The sequence below is a fragment of the Phodopus roborovskii genome, unplaced genomic scaffold, assembly GCF_943737965.1.
Source record: "Phodopus roborovskii unplaced genomic scaffold, PHOROB, whole genome shotgun sequence".
NCBI lineage: Eukaryota > Metazoa > Chordata > Mammalia > Rodentia > Cricetidae > Phodopus > Phodopus roborovskii.
In genome coordinates, this window is record NW_026125489.1 from 6,343,077 (window position 1) to 6,358,417 (window position 15,341).

The 15,341-nt window shown below is 51.4% G+C and overlaps 1 protein-coding gene across 1 annotated transcript in view; it reads left to right on the forward strand.

Moving 5' to 3' along the window:
- Positions 1–10,558, forward strand: part of Rassf3 (Ras association domain family member 3) — a 57,043-nt gene extending 46,485 nt beyond the window's left edge. Inside the window, exons 2-5 of the mRNA XM_051176171.1 lie at positions 3,958–4,065; positions 6,047–6,263; positions 7,598–7,707; positions 9,943–10,558. Of these exons, the coding sequence (XP_051032128.1) occupies positions 3,958–4,065; positions 6,047–6,263; positions 7,598–7,707; positions 9,943–10,092 (585 nt within the window). The 3' untranslated portion in view covers positions 10,093–10,558. The remainder of the gene's footprint in view (positions 1–3,957; positions 4,066–6,046; positions 6,264–7,597; positions 7,708–9,942) is intronic.
- Positions 10,559–15,341: the final 4,783 nt, after the last annotated feature.

The following is a 15,341-nucleotide window of genomic DNA, read 5'->3' on the forward strand; positions in this document are numbered from 1 at the left end:
ATTCTTCCCCAGGCTGGCAGACAAGAGTCTCTCTTAAAGCCTTAAACAGTTGGAACCTTTTCCAAGGTAGGGGTCCTTCCCCAGTTTAGACCCTACCCGAAATCATTGTCGTCCCCACCCCCCTTCAGTCTGTGCAGTTTCTGTTGGAGCAGCTGATTTGGTCAGACACGTTCAACCTGGACTATCCAAAGATGGGGATGGCGGCCGCTTCAGTGAGTCCCATGTCCGTCCGTCTGTCCCCCCCCTCCCAGGCACAAGCCTGTATGATTGGTACTCAAGTATCACCCCGTTTTATTTGTTTCTTAGAACCCAGCTCTGAAATGCTCTGCTCTCCCAGGATTTACTGCCAGGTTGATCTTCAGATAACGAAGTGCTCAGCCCAGAAGGGGTCCTGTGGGTCCTGGGCTCCGACTCTCTCGAAGCTCTGTGGTGTTCCCTTGGCCTAATCTCTGAGAAGTGAAGATAACCGTTACATAAGAGTTGTCTGTGCTGTGTGGGTTATCCTGGGGACATGGCTCTTTTGATCTGCTTCACCGAACAAGGCCTTGGGCCTCCTGTTCCAGGGGACCTAGGGACTGGCTCTGAGCCCGTGACCTCAAGGCCGACTTAACCCTTTTCTTGCTCTTAACCAGCCCCTTTGCCCCCTCACCTCTTTTCCTTAGGATTCTCATCCAGGTGAAGCCCCAGGGCACACAGCTGTGTATGTGCAGCCAGTGGTCTGGGGCCTGAGCCTGCTTGTTTCCCTATGTGGAGCCATGGCCCTCCCTTGGTCTTCCTAGAGAGCAGCATCAGATTCGATCTTGGAAGAGAAGACATCTTTGCTGTTAGGTCATGAGCTCTTCAGATATAACCTTCTACAGACTCGTCATCTAATAGGAAGTGATCCAACAGACTCAGAAGGGCCAGCAAGCCCCAAGGGGCCCGGTGGTAGACGAGGGGGTGCGGTGTGTCCCCCGCCCCCAGCGGAGGGGCTGCGGCCTTGCTGGAATGCTGTGTCACTACCCATGTCACCCCACACCATTAACTCCCGGCTTGTGTGCATTGCTTCCGGGTCAGAGTCAAAGCCTTGTGCTTGCTACCACTCTATTTCCCTAGGTTTTTTTCTTTAAAGATCTCACTACGTAGCCTAGGCTAGCTGCTTCCTGAGTGCTGGGGCTGTAGGCTATTTCTTTCTTTGTTTGTTTTATTTTTTTCGAGACAGGGTTTCTGTGTATCAGTCTTAGCTGTCCCGGAACTCACTCTGTAGAACTCACAGAGATCCTCCTGCCTCTGCCTCCCAAGTGCTGGGATCAAAGACATGCGTCACCACTGCCCAGCCCAAAGCTATTCAGTCCTTACCGGCTTTGGAATAGTGTCCCGTCTGAAGCTGGGTGGTCTCTGCTATGCAGATTCAGCCATGCAGCTGCGATGTGTACGGAGTGTACACAGGGTGACCGTCTCTTGGTAGTATTACTTTCTCAATGCAGTGCCAACTGTTTCTGGAGCGCTGAGTGCGACCTTGTAAAGGCATGGTAAATAACCCAGAGAGGATTTAAGCTGTGTGGGAAGAGATGCCTAAGTAACTGGCAAATCTTGTACCATTTCTTTTATAAGGGACACGAGAAGTTTGCTATCTATGGAGAAGTCAATTTACCCTGTCTTCCGAGGAACAATTGTTTTTGTTTTGATTTTTCAAGACAGGGCTTCTCTGTGTTGCTTTGGAGTCTGTCCTGGAACTAGCTCTTGTAGACCAGGCTGGTCTCGAACTCAGAGATCTGTCTGCCTCCCGAGTGCTGGGGTTAAAGGCGTGCAGGTGCCACTGTGCCCAGCTTGGGCTACATACTTTACATTTTCTTTAGAAAATTTTAACCCACAGTAACAACAGTTGTTACAGGGGTGGGGTGGGGGCTACATTGATCCTGGCAGCCCCCCACGGAGCTTCAGCCTTGCCCACAGAGCCAAGGAGATGAGCATATTGTCCGTGTTATCATTTCTCCAGTATTGCCTGGAGATAGCCAGAACAGTGTAGAAACTAAAAGTGTGGTCAGTTGATGTCCATCACAATCGTTAGGACCCAGGAACCTTTTTATATCTGGATGGCCTTCCACCAGTAGGTCCCTTGGTGGCCATTCCTGGTGTATTTATGCCACCGCCACGCGGGGTCACGCATGGAACAGTGCTCTCCTGGAGAGTCCAGCTGTGAGCATGGTGAGCTTTGGCTGCCTGGGAGAGGCGTGTCTTCATGCTTTTTCCTGGTTGGGGTACACCATCCGAATTCAGCTGCTCCTGCAGATTGGCCTCCCTTTCCCCTTCACCGCTTGAGTTTGAATCTGACTGTTCAAATGTCCTTTGCATTTTCAAACGTTTGTCTACGCCAGAGCCTTGGAGAGCTATCCAGTTTAGCGGAAATGACCTACAGGCCCTGGAGTAAGCTAGAGCTTGCCCTGGTACCTAGTGGGGATGCGGTTGGAAGGTCCTATCAGCTACAGACCTCTCGCGTTACTTCTCCTTTCACAGAGGCTAACTAGCTCATTTGTGGGGGGATCAACTGAAGGGTCCCACGTGGGGACACTTAAAGGCTGCTGGAGGGTCGGGTGGTGAGAGTTGCTGGGATTTGGGGCCAGCATCGAAGTTTCCTCCCTCGAGGCAGGTTAATTCGCTTCCCAGAACTCGGTCTTGCCTGGGCTTTGATGGGAGAGTTAAGTGTGATCCGTTAGGTGCCTGGTGCCGTTAGGTGCCTGGTGCCGTTGCTTCAGGAGGGGATTGCGATTACGTCTGCACCTGTGTTGCCTTAGCTAGCGTTTCCCTTGCTAGGGTCAGGCTGTGATCAACAGCAACTTGGGGAGGAAAGGGTTTACTTCTTAGAGTAAGGAAGTCAGGGCAGGAGCCGGAAGGGAGAAACGGATGCAGAGGCTGTGGGGAATGGCCGGCGTGCGCTTGTATTACACCCAAGGCCACCCACCATCCAATCAAGAAAATGTACCACAGGCTTGCCCGGAGTTCAGTCTAACGCGGGCATTTTCTCAAGAGAAGTTCCCTCTTCCCAAATGACTCTTCTCTGTGTCAAGTTGACAAAAACCAGGTAGGACTTGAGATCTTCAGGAGATAAAGTATTAGTGAATTCTAAAGGATCATGGGAGAATTTAACGGGTGGGTATTTCCCCTTTGAGTTTACTGGGAGAGAGAATGTAGGGAGAAGTAGGCAGGGTGGTGGGTAGAGGTCTGGTCACTGGTATCTTGGCATAGGGACCTTCTGGTGGTTGGCATAGTTTGACAAATCATTGATGCTACTGCTGGTGACTTGGCACTTTTTACCTGCTGTGTTTGCTACTAATACAGACCGTGAAGCTGGAGAGACCATAACATTAATAAAATGTGCTTGGGAGAAGCTCGGGATGCATATTTGTAAATACTGTTCGAAGCAGTGGCTACAGACAGGAGGCAGAGGCACAGATCTCTGTTACTTCCTGGTCAGCCAGCGTTATACAATGAGACATGTGCCTGGCTGTGGTGGCGCTCAGGAGGCAGAGGCAGGCAGATCTCTATAAGTTCCAGGACAGCCAGGGCTACACAGAGAAACCCTGCCCGGTGTGTGTGTGTGTGTGGGATAGAATAAATAGGTAAATAAACAATTGTTTGAAGTGGAAATGTCTGGTAGCTGGTACTGTGCCAAATGATATTTTTGTGGAAGGAAAATTCAGCAAAGACAGATCTGCAAAATAATATTTAATGAAGTCTTGGTTTTAGCGGCTGCTGGATTGATTTTCCTCTAGGAAGACCGGTGTGGGGGGTGAGAAGCACACTCGGTGGCCAGCCCGCTGGGTTTGAAATAGAGCAGCGGCGAGGGTCTCAAGGAGCAATGTGCCTGGCTACTCTTTTGAGGAGTGCAGAAGAATCCTGGTTTTTCTGCATATCTCCTGCCCCCCCCCCCCCCCCCCCCGCGTTGTTCATGTGTGACATAACTTGTTTTTCTTCTAGGATGTGGAGAAAGAGAAGGAAACTCACAATTACCTCAGCAAAGAGGAAACCAAAGAGAAAGTCCATAAGTACAACTTAGCCGTCACAGACAAGTTGACGATGACCTTGGTAAGTACCTCCTGGTTCAGTTGGCTCTTCCCAGAAGACAGATGGGGGCAGGGAGATGGCTCAGCAGGTACAAGTTAGCAGGTTTGATCCCCAAGACCCATGAGAAGGCCAGATGGAGCGGTGCACATCTGTAATACCAACACCCCTTCGGAGAATCGGGGACCTCCGAAGGAGCTTCGGGCCCTGGTAGCCTGGGATCAGCAGCAGCAATAGGAGAAAGCCCACCGTGGCCTCCCTGAGCAAGCTGTGGCCCACGTCACGTAGCCCCTCATGGGGCCACACACCAAGTAATACACGGGTTAGTCAAAAAAGTAAAAATACGAGGATTCCCTAGTACGATTTGTCTGTTCTTAATGTAGTAACAGTTCACGGGCCACAGGAAAAGGGGGCATTTCTGCAACTTTCAGAGTTTAATCTCTTTGTAGCTGAGGTTGAAATGATTAAGTTGGGGGGGGCACCCTGCCCCCTCCCCCCCCCCCCCCCGCCCCCGGCACAGAAGGTGAGATTGGGGTGGGTGAGAAGGCTCTGAGGGCGAAGACCCTTTCTTGGACTGCACATGAACGTGGGAAGAGACAGACAACTCCCAGAGTTGTCCTGACTTCCACGTGCGCGCTGTGACGCAGGTGCCGGCCCAGGCACGATAGTGCAGTGCATTAACACCTTACCGGAATAGATCTGTGGCTCCTCCTCGCCGGGGTGCCGTCTGACATGTCTGAAGCAGCCCCCATCCTAGGAAGACTTCCTTTGATTTCTTCCCGGTGTGGAATAGATTTGGAAGGATCTATTGTGCCCTCGGATCAGCGTGTAGTCAGCTAAGAGCTTTCTCCCCTTGACCGTCCATATAAAGCGTGTTATAGAGCATTCAACGTCCTTCAAGGTAGCGTTACGAGTTTCTACAGCATTGTCCTACACCGTGTGATGCACAGAGCCAGCAGGGCCAGGGACACTGAACTGAGGCACCCACCATGCTCTGGTGCCGATTCCCAGGGCTGTGGACCCCGGTCTGTTACTGTCACTTTTGCCTGTGAACTGGTAGAGATCTTTGAAAGGTCACAGTGACCTGCTTAAAAGTGACCCATGTGAACTTTAACCTGTGGGCCGGAGCTTTCACACAGAAGCCCTGTGACAAAAGATGCCTCCCCAGTGGCCTTAAAGGGAGCAGGAGAAGGTGGGGGTGGGGGTCAGATAACCCCAAGGTATCGGTAACTTCACTAGTCCAGCTTCAGGGTTTCCCTTCCCCCTCCCCTCCCCCCTCCCCGCCTTCCATCTGTTTTACTTACTGTATGCCTGTGTCTTTGAGCGCGTGGGTGCCCTTCCTTGGAGGGCAAAACATACAAGAATGAACCAGGAAATCTGTAAACTGACCCTGAAGAAAATAAGAAAAATAATGGAAGTTCTTGACGCTCTACCACATAGTATTTATTAAAGCAACACTGATGATTTGTTTTAACAAAACATGATAGCGATGCGTTCTTATAGAGGTGAAGACTGCCCGGGCAGCTAGAAGTGGCGGTCCAGTTTTTGTAGCGGAGATCCAATGTTTGTAGGAAACCATCCCTGTCGTTGACGAGGTTTGGGCATGCGTGTCCCGAACGGTGCAGCCGAGGTAGTCAGCTCCCACTGGGGACAAAGCCAGCCTGTCCGTTGTCCTGGTGTCCACTCATTGCTGACTTGGTCTCAGGGCCCTCACTGTGACCTTCCTTTTGGAGGGGGGTGGGGGTCTGGAGCCCCGGGCGGAGATGACCTCGGCTTCGGTGTAGCAGGCATGTGCTGACAGGACAACTTTGTCCTCTCAGATGGCTGCTGACCCAGCACGGGAGGCTTCGGGGGCTCAAGCCTCAGGGCTGGGCAGCGGCAGCATTTTCCTCCGCCGCATCCGCGTCCCCATTGAGGTCGCCCCGTGTGGTGTGGCTTAGACGGTGTACCCCTCTCCCCGTCCTGCCGACCCCCCCACTCAGTATGGCCTCTCTTCCCTCTTCAGAATTCAAATGGGATCTACACTGGCTTCATTAAGGTGCAGATGGAGCTCTACAAACCGACTCAGACCCCGCCCGGGAGCGGCGACTGTGTGAACACACTGCACATCAGTAGTGCCAACACCGTGGGGGAGGTGATCGAGGCCCTGCTCAAGAAGTGTCTGGTGACGGAGAGCCCCACCAAGTTTGCACTTTATAAGCGCTGTCACAGGGATGGCCAAGGTAACATCGCCACACTCAGAACGCGCGTGGCCTGTCCGCTCTGTGTGCATCCCTGGTGTTCGTGGGAAGGACAGCTGATGGATACCGTGCGCGCTAAGCTGTGTCAGAGCCCAGGGGCAGACTGGGGTGGGCGATGGATGTCACAGAGTATCTTTTTTGAGTTGAAGAGTGGTTGAGGGTCTCCGAGGCCGCCGTGTGTTGGAGACGTGTGTGGAGGATCTATCCGCTGGCCTGTCCAGAAGGGGGCAGGTTTCGTGAGGCTGAGGTGACAGTGATTTTCCTGCCCTCGAGGACACAAAGGAACACTTCTGTGGTTGAAGTCTTCAGTGATGCGTTCACATTTGAAGTCCACGCCACGCGTGTGCGGTGGCTTCATGGACCAGGAGGCACACGTGTAACCCATTCCACGTGTAAAAAAGTGGTGTTTTGAGCTAGGATTTGTCTGAATCAGCGCCCATGCCCAGTGGATAGAAAGAATATTTAGGTCACCCCAGGAAATGGGGTGGGGTGTCCTGGGTGAGGCGTTTGAATAAGTCTTCTGGAAAAGCCTACAGCAGCCATAGAAGAAATCAATCTGAGTTTGACGTGACGGTAATGTCCTTCACGTGCACGGAGTGACTGCCCCAGTTTGTTAAACACAGGCCCTCGGGAGCAGAGAGACAGGCAGGCAGAGCTCCGGCCCTCCTGAAGCCTGGCTCAGCTGCTTGGCTGAGGAGCAGCAGTCACCAGGACACTACGGTGTAAGATGCATCTGAAGTATGGAGGGACAGGGAAGGGCTGACGACATTTCTAGCTTGCCAGCTCACCTGGACATCAGCTGCACCATCTAAGGTGGCGGTGTTGTGCTGAGCCGGCCGTCGCCCTGTGGCTGGCGTATCTTTGGACACTAGAGTTCCTCTGTGTGGAGGCACGTTTGTGTGACAAGTGCCTGGCAAGTTCTTAATCTGCAGAGAGGTCTGGGTTTGTGTTTGGTTGAGACCTTTTCATGGTTTTTAAAGGGGCCTCCTAGTCCCCACAGAAATTTGCCATCGCTCTGACAGGAAGGACAGGGAGAATCATAGGCATATTTGAGGCAAATTCCTATTTTATTTTGTTATTGGAACTCGCTTTCTCCTCATCAAGGCTGAGTATACGGGCAGTTTGTGCACTGTGGCCCGTGGTGTTAGGGTTAGATTGGGGATACAGAGGCGTGGGTGTAGGCGCCTCTGTGATGTCAGGACGGGGTGTGGGGTGTCTGGGTTGTTACTGTGATGGTCAGGATGGGGGTGGGATGGGGGACACTGTCTCGGCGTCACTGGAGTCCTCTGTAACCTCTTCTTTGTCACCTTTCCCAGTGTATGCCTGCAAGCTCTCTGACCGGGAACACCCACTCTACCTGCGTTTGGTAGCAGGACCCAGAACCGACACGCTTAGTTTTGTTCTTCGAGAACATGAAATTGGAGAGGTAAGAGAGGAACCGCTCACCTTGGCATCAAACTACACAGAACAGGCGGCCCGAGGAGGTGGGGCGGGGGGGGGGGTAGGAAGGGGAGAGCACAATTCTCTGAGGACGCTATATTGCCACGTGTCCCTCGGGAGCCACACAGAGAGCAGCTGTCACCTCTTCCAGCTCCACAGGATTGAGAGAGAGCTACATCTGCTACCAAGACTCCAGGCCAGCCCTCTTTCCCCGGGAAACGAAGGGACTCCGCTTCCCTCTTTATCCGGTCCAAGGACCCGGGAGTTCTGTTTGCAAGAGCATCCCTGTCTCCCCGGGGATGATGGGTGTACTAGGGTGTCCACTGAGAAGCATGTCAGGCTGCCCTACACGTCATCTGGAGCTCTCAGTGGTCCTGGACAAGCTCTCCAGCCCGTGTCCCCAGACTTCAGAGGTCTGAAGTGTCCTGTGAGGCAGTCAGTCCACGAAGCTGGGAGAACAGGGGACCAACGTTGTGCTTAGATGGGGGACAAGACCTGAGGCAAATCTAATTATTCTAGCCTTTCCACTCAGAGAGATCTGTGACGTGACACTAAAATATACTTCCTTTAAAGTTATTATTAGAGGAGTGGTGGCGCCACCTGTCTTTAATCCCAGCACTCGGGAGGCAGATCTGAGTTCGAGGCCAGCCTGGTCTACAGAGTGAGTTCCAGGACAGCCAGGACTGTATGCGTATATATATGTATGTATATGCATACACACATGTAATATGTGTACGTGGTGATGACTGAAGATGTGACCACACACGTGTATCACACATACGTACACACATCTTCGATCATACCATGGCACGCAAGTAGAGATGAGCGGACAGCCAGGTGGAGATGGTTCCCTTCCACATTTGTTTAGGTGGGTCCCAGGGTAGAGCTCGGGTCACCCAGTTTGTGAAGCAGTTTCCTTGATAGTTGGTGCTTTTATAAAAAAAAAATGTTTTAATTATATTTTACTGTTTGGTGTGGATCTGTGCTCACGGGCTTGGTGTGGCATGCGTGTGGAAGTCAGAGGACTCTTGCAGGAGTCAGTTCACCTGTGTCGTCAAGCTCGGCAAAAGATGGCATTGCCCACCGATGCTTCACACTGTCCTCTCCCTACTGTGTGCGCGTGTGTGTGTGAGCGCGCGTGTGTGTGAGCACGCGCGTGTGCATTTGTGCGTGCTGTGTAGTGCCTGCGTGTGTGAGCGTGTGCGTGTGCATTTGTGAGTGCTGTGTAGTGCCTGCGTGCGTGAGCGCACGCGTGTGCATTTGTGCGTGCTGTGTAGTGCCTGCGTGCGTGAGCGCGCGCGTGTGCATTTGTGCGTGCTGTGTAGTGCCTGCGTGCGTGAGCGCGCGCGTGTGTGCATTTGTGCGTGCTGTGTAGTGCCTGCGTGTGTGAGCGCGCGCGTGTGCATTTGTGTGTGCTGTGTAGTGCCTGCGTGCGTGTGTGCGCGTGCAGTATAGTGTCTGATGTGGGGAGGGGCGTTCTGAGGCACTAGAACTGTTATAAGGACTAGAAACAAACTCCGAGTAGTGAGACACATCCAGCTGCCGTTTGGGGCGGGCGCAGGTGAGGGAGGACACTAAGCAAGCGTTGTGCCAGCCACTGCAGTCTGGATTGTGAGCAGGGCTTCTGAGTGGCAAAATGGGAGCCTGGCATGGGAAGGTGAGGGAGAAGATCCTTCCCTGACAATCTCCTCAGGACGGCAGGTGCTCGTCAAGATCCGAAGGGCGAGCAGGAAATTGCTAGGCAGAGCAGAGCAGGGGAGAGCATGCCCTAAGCCAGGTGGGGTGCTGAGTGAGGATAAACATGGGACTGGGGAGCAAGAGCATTGCTTACTTCGTGTAAACATTCAGTGGGTGCCAACTGAATGCTTTTAACCACGAGTGCTTGCCGTGGCTGTGTGTGTGGGAGGGCCAGGGGTGGTTGGAGAGAGCAAGAGGTAGACAAGAAGGCTGATGCTGGCATGTAGGACGGATGAGAAAGCAGATGGACTCCAGAACTGTCTGGAGTTGATGAGAAGGCGGCAGGCAAGACTGACTCGAGATGCAGATGCGGGGAGATGGGATGCAGATGTGCGGAGTTGGGATGCAGATGCAGGGAATTGGAGGCAGATATGGGGAGTTGATCCCTCTGGAGGGTTGGTTGCACTAGGAGCTGTCCTGGGGGGGGTACTGAAATAATCGTGACCGTGAGTTAACGAGGCACCTCCCTCTCTGCCCCCCACAGTGGGAAGCCTTCAGCCTCCCGGAGCTGCAGAACTTCCTGCGCATCTTGGACAAAGAAGAAGAAGAACAGCTTCAGACCCTGAAACGGCGTTACACGGCCTACAGGCAGAAGCTGGAGGACGCCCTGGGTGAGGTGTGGAAGCCTGGCTAAGGCCTAGGGCTTCCCGCCCGCATGGCACGGCTCGGGACCATGAAGGGGCGGCATGGTGTCTGCTCAGAGAGCCGCTGCCGTGTCCCACCATGCTGGGAATCACCCTCGTTTCTCTCCAGACACAGTTCTTAAAGCCTGCTCACGCGGCACCCCGCGCCTCACGGATTGGCACAAGGGACTCTGCAAACTTGTCCCGTCTTGGCATGGCAATGTTACCTCTTGCAAGCTGTGAGCCTGTGGTCATCAGGCACACCCTGGATTGCTTGGAAACGAGGACTGTGGCTTGACTTCCCCTGTTTTCTTCTAGTGACTTTATGCGATTTTTGTTGAGCTTCAGGGTGTGCAGCTTTGGAATACTTGCCCTGTGGTGGAACTAGCTGCTTGGTTTTCTTCTGTCAGAACAGTCTGTCCCCGTGACCTGAGAGACAGGAATTTAGGATCTCGGGGGGTGGGGGGGTCGGGAAAAAGATTTTGTAAGAGTTTTGACAAAGAACGCAAAGTGCATGTTGCGAAGGTAGAGGAGAGAGGCGAGAGCCCATGGCTTGGGGAGGTGATGTAGCGTCTAAGTTAGCGATAAAGGAGGAAGGTGTATTTGTAAAGGAGTTAAGAGCATTCAGGGTTGATGCCAAGTGCATTTTCAGACTGCTGGATTTGCTAGTTGTACAGTTGGGGGTCAGAGCTGAAGGGCTGGGAGCTAAGTCCAAAGGAGGCATGCCTGTGGCAGCTTACCCTTGACTGAGGTAGGACTCCTTCGGCTGGACCTGGCCTCTGTCCTGGACGGTCCCCAGGCATATAGCTTCTCTGTGTAGGTGGGGCTGAGCACGGCTGATTCCTGTCAAATGCAGTTTCTTCCCCCCCCCCCCAGAAGTTGTTCTCAGAGGTAATAATGGAGTTTAGGTAAGGGTAGCTGTCTACCCTCCACCTCTTAGCTAGATGTATCAAGTTCAGGGCTCACAGCAAACCTTGTGACAATCACTGCCCCCGCCCCCAACCCCTCTCCAAAATTCTTACAAAGTAGAGGACAGGGATGTTGACTAAAGGCCCAATCCTACCACATCCTTGCCTAGAAGAGATTTGACTAAGGGTCCCAAAGAAGGAGTCCACGCCCGGGTGACCGCACCACAGGCCTTCATTACGGAACTATTTTAACGGACGTGTGCCTGTGCCTTCCAACCAAAGCAGTGCGTGTGCAATAGAAACCTCCCGAGGATGGCCATCCCTCGAAGCAGCTTGCAGATCCGAGAGCGGGGGACCGGCGGTGCTGGGCTTCCGGAGGGGTCTTACAGTCGGTCTGTTTTTAGTCTAGATAGATTTTGCTGTTGTTTATAAATTCCCAAGGAATTGTTAACTCGGTGACACTTAATGGATTCTTTTGGAAATTCCAAGGTGTCCCGGCTATTTACCTTTCTATGAACCGTGCCTTTTGAGTATCTGTCCCCTTGTGGTGACTCTCCTGACTTGTCAGAGAACGTCATCCTGGGGGAGGGGGGAGGGGGAGGGGGCAGATCCAAGTTCGGGTTGTGCTGCACAAGCTCCAGAGACAATCAGATCTTCTACGCTATTAGGAAGAGTTGGAAAAGAAACAGAAACAGTAGAACTAGCTATAGAATATGAACGGCACATCTTGTTTAATTTTGCATGCAATTTTCTTCTTAGTGTATCATTGAGGTTTTAGTGACACCGTCACCCAACACTCTGCCTTTGTTGTTCAGGGAATGCCTTCCTGGTTTCCTTACTGGTTTTACTCTTGAGACCGTGGCTTGGGTTTGCGTATGCTGTCTCCGGCCAGCCACCTGGTCTTCTGATTACTCTTCCCGGTAGGCTTGGAGTTTTTTTGTGAGGCATTAGTTTCTCAGTTTAAGACCCTGTTAGAACCTAAAAGTAGTAGCTGATGGCTATCTGTGAAGTTTTTTTTTTTTTATTTTATTTTATTTACTTGAAGTAGAGTGAGTGATGCAGGAACCCTCATCTGTATCCATCCGAACCTCCATCACTGTCCTGTGCACCACACTTGTGATTTAGGAAGTGAAGACCGGCCACTTCCTGATTCCCGAAGACTGCTGTTCTCCCAAACACTGGCTCCTGCAGCCTTCTTAAAGCGTAAAAGAAGGAAAAGGCCCCCAGAGGCCAAAGAGCTTTACTTGTAACCATTGTTTGAATCCTGTAAAAAAAGGAAATTAAGCTTTGCTGTAATACTGTTTTCTCTCCAGAATGTGATGGTACCGGAATGGTGTTAAATGAAGGGTGGAGTTGCAGGGGAGCATTTTAAATCTAGATTTTAAAGCTATATTTATAATGTTGATGAGTCTAAGTTTTATTTTTATAGGGAAGATGTTTCTCCCCTGTAATTGTGTCTGGAATGGCAAAATTGTTCCTACTATTAAAATTGAAGTTGTTAGTTGATATTTGTATGCCTTTATTTATGATAAGGTAATATATATTCAGTTTTGGAACAAGCTCTTCGGGAGACGTACATACCAGAATTCAATAGTGTTCACAGGGTTTTGTTTTGTTTCTGGGGAGGGGCACATCCTTCCTCTAAACACCGTTTTTCTTTCCTTGTTCTGGCCCTGTGTTTGCCTGTGCTGGACATTAAAATTGTTTCCCGTGTGAACTACATACACATTGGAAACTTAAAGAAAAGTCATGCAAGCACTGAAGAACATTGCAAAGTGGCGATCCTGTGCCTGACGCCAACAGAAGCAGGCTGTCCGTAGAAACCTCCGCCTGCCCCTGCCATTCTTGTCCTGTTGGCTTTTTGTCCCCCTGAAACAGGCCACTGGAGTAGCAGGGAATGTTCGGTGTTAGGTTCCTACACCGTTTTTGCAACTGGTATGCAGAAGTTCTCTTGGATTTGGTGGGGACTGCCTCCCCTTGATCAAAGTGTTCTGCTATACTGCCCCCTAGAGGCCGTGTTGGAGTGACTGCCAGGCCCTAGGAAGGGACTCTGGATAGACACTTCTGCGTAATACAGGGGAGGCTTCTTTACAAAATATACTGTCAGTTGATAAGCCCCACCACCACCACTAATTAAATACTCTGGGGGCTGGAAAGATGGTGCAGTGGCTAAGGGCATTGACTGTTGATCCAGAGAAGCAGGGTTCATTTCCCAGCAGTTTCAAGGTGATTTGGCGCCCTCTTGTGGACTCCATGGGCATTCCATGCATTTGGTGCACAAACACATGCAGGCAAAATACCCATACACATAAAATAAAAATCTCTTAACTAACACGGACGAGGCAGAGGTAACTGGATCTCTCAATTCAAGGCCAGCCTAGTGTAGATAGTTCTAGGCCAGCTAAGGCTACGGAGAGAGACAGACACCTTGTCTCAAAAACTAAAACCACAGACTATACTTTTCTTAGAAGTATTCAAAGTGGCAACACAACAGCTGTTTTGCTTTTTTATGTATTGTGGGAGGGTTTTTTTTTGTGTGTGTGTTTGTGTGTGTGTGTGTGTGTGTGTGTGTGTGTGTGTGTTGCAAAGTGTTAGTCAACAGAACAATTATTTTCGTAGATGTTATGTCAAAGAAAACCGCCCAAGGAAGAGCCTGCTTTAGCCGGGCATTGGTGGCACACGCCTTTATTACCAGCGCTCGGGATAGGGGCAGGTGGATCTCTGTGAGTTCGAGGCCAGCCTGGTTTACAGAGCTGAGTTCCAGGACAGCTCCAAAGCTACACAGAGAAACCCTGTCTGGAAAAAGGAAAGAAACACACGCCCTGTTTACATTTCCAATCTATTTATAAGGCCCACACTGTACCAGCTTGGTTAGTGCTACTGAGAACCATCAGGAAGGGCTATCTAAGGCACGTGGCGTGAAGAGGCTAAAGAGATTGGCTGGGGAGGAGGGGTCGGATCAGGGAACCAGCCCCAAAGTTACCCTTGCTGTTGGTCCAATAATTTCTGGAGCTACCGGGGGAAAAAAGAGGCTTCAGGACCAGCTCAAGCAAACATCCACAGTTGCTGGGAGATGACCCACTCCGCCACCCTCAAGACCAGCGTCCTCTGCAATGGAACTAAGTATATAGGATCTGCCACATGCCGGTTTCTGCTGCAAGCGGCTGTTTGCTTCTTTCCGTGTTCTAGACAGAATCTTGGCTTAAGGGTTAACGGGTTGGGGGCAGGCCAGGTGAAAGCTGTAAGGGACAGAGCGGGGAGTGGCCAGCTAGGGAGAAGTACTTCCAGGTTGATCTCATCAGGCTCTCGTGCAGGGGTGGGTTTACGCTTTGGTTTCTGGTCTGGTGTTGTGTCTTTTTGTCAGATTCCTGGTTGACTCCATAGCTGCAGAGTCCAGGAGCAGCTCAAGGTTTCAAACACTGACTTCCAAGAGACACTTTTCTGAAGACATTAAGTCTGTGCTGTTTGGTTGTTGTTGGTGGTTTTCAAGACAGAGTTCTCTGTGTGGCCCTGGTTGTCCTGGAACTCACTCTGAAGACCAGGCTGACCTCGAATTCACAGAGATCCACCTGCCTCTGCCTCTGGAGTGCCGGGATTAAAGGTGTGCTCTGCCGCCACCCTCCAGCCACTCAGGTTCTGTTTGTCTCTGGACTCTGCCACCGTAACAGGTTCTCAACTGCACGCGTTGGCGCTGAGCTCCGTCTCCTGTTTCTAAGGAAGGTAAGTTGGTACTCTGAAATGTTGATACACACAGCAATACAGCAGGGCTCTAAACTTCAAGGAGTTTCACTCTGTTCTAGGGAGGGAATTGTTTGAACCAGGCTAAGTTTTGTTGTTTTCGTTTGTTAGGTTTTTTGTTGTTGTTGTTTTTGAGACAGGGTTTCTCTGTGTAGCTCTGGCTGATGGGAAATGTCCTTAGTGGTTGATAAATAAAACACTGATTGGCCAGTTGCCAGGCAGGAAGTATGGGTAGAGCTACAAGACAATGAAAATTCTGGGAAGAGAGAGGTACTGGGAAGGTAGGGTGCCCGGGCGGGCATTCATTCTCCGGTGAGGCCATATGGAAATAGGTAGATTGATAGGGTTAATAATTGAGAGAGCTAGCCAATAAGAAGCCTGAGCCATCAGTCAAACAGTTTGTAACTAATGTAAACCTCAGTATGTTTATTTGAGACTGAAGGGTAGTGGGACTAAGCAGAACAGAAACTGTCTATACCTACACCTGGCTGTCCTGGAACTCTGCAGACCAGACTGGCCTTGATTTCAAAGATCCACCTGCCTCTGCTTCCCAAGTGCTGGAATTAAAGGTGCCTGGGGTCCCTGCCCAGTGGCCAGTCACGTGGGATCAGAGG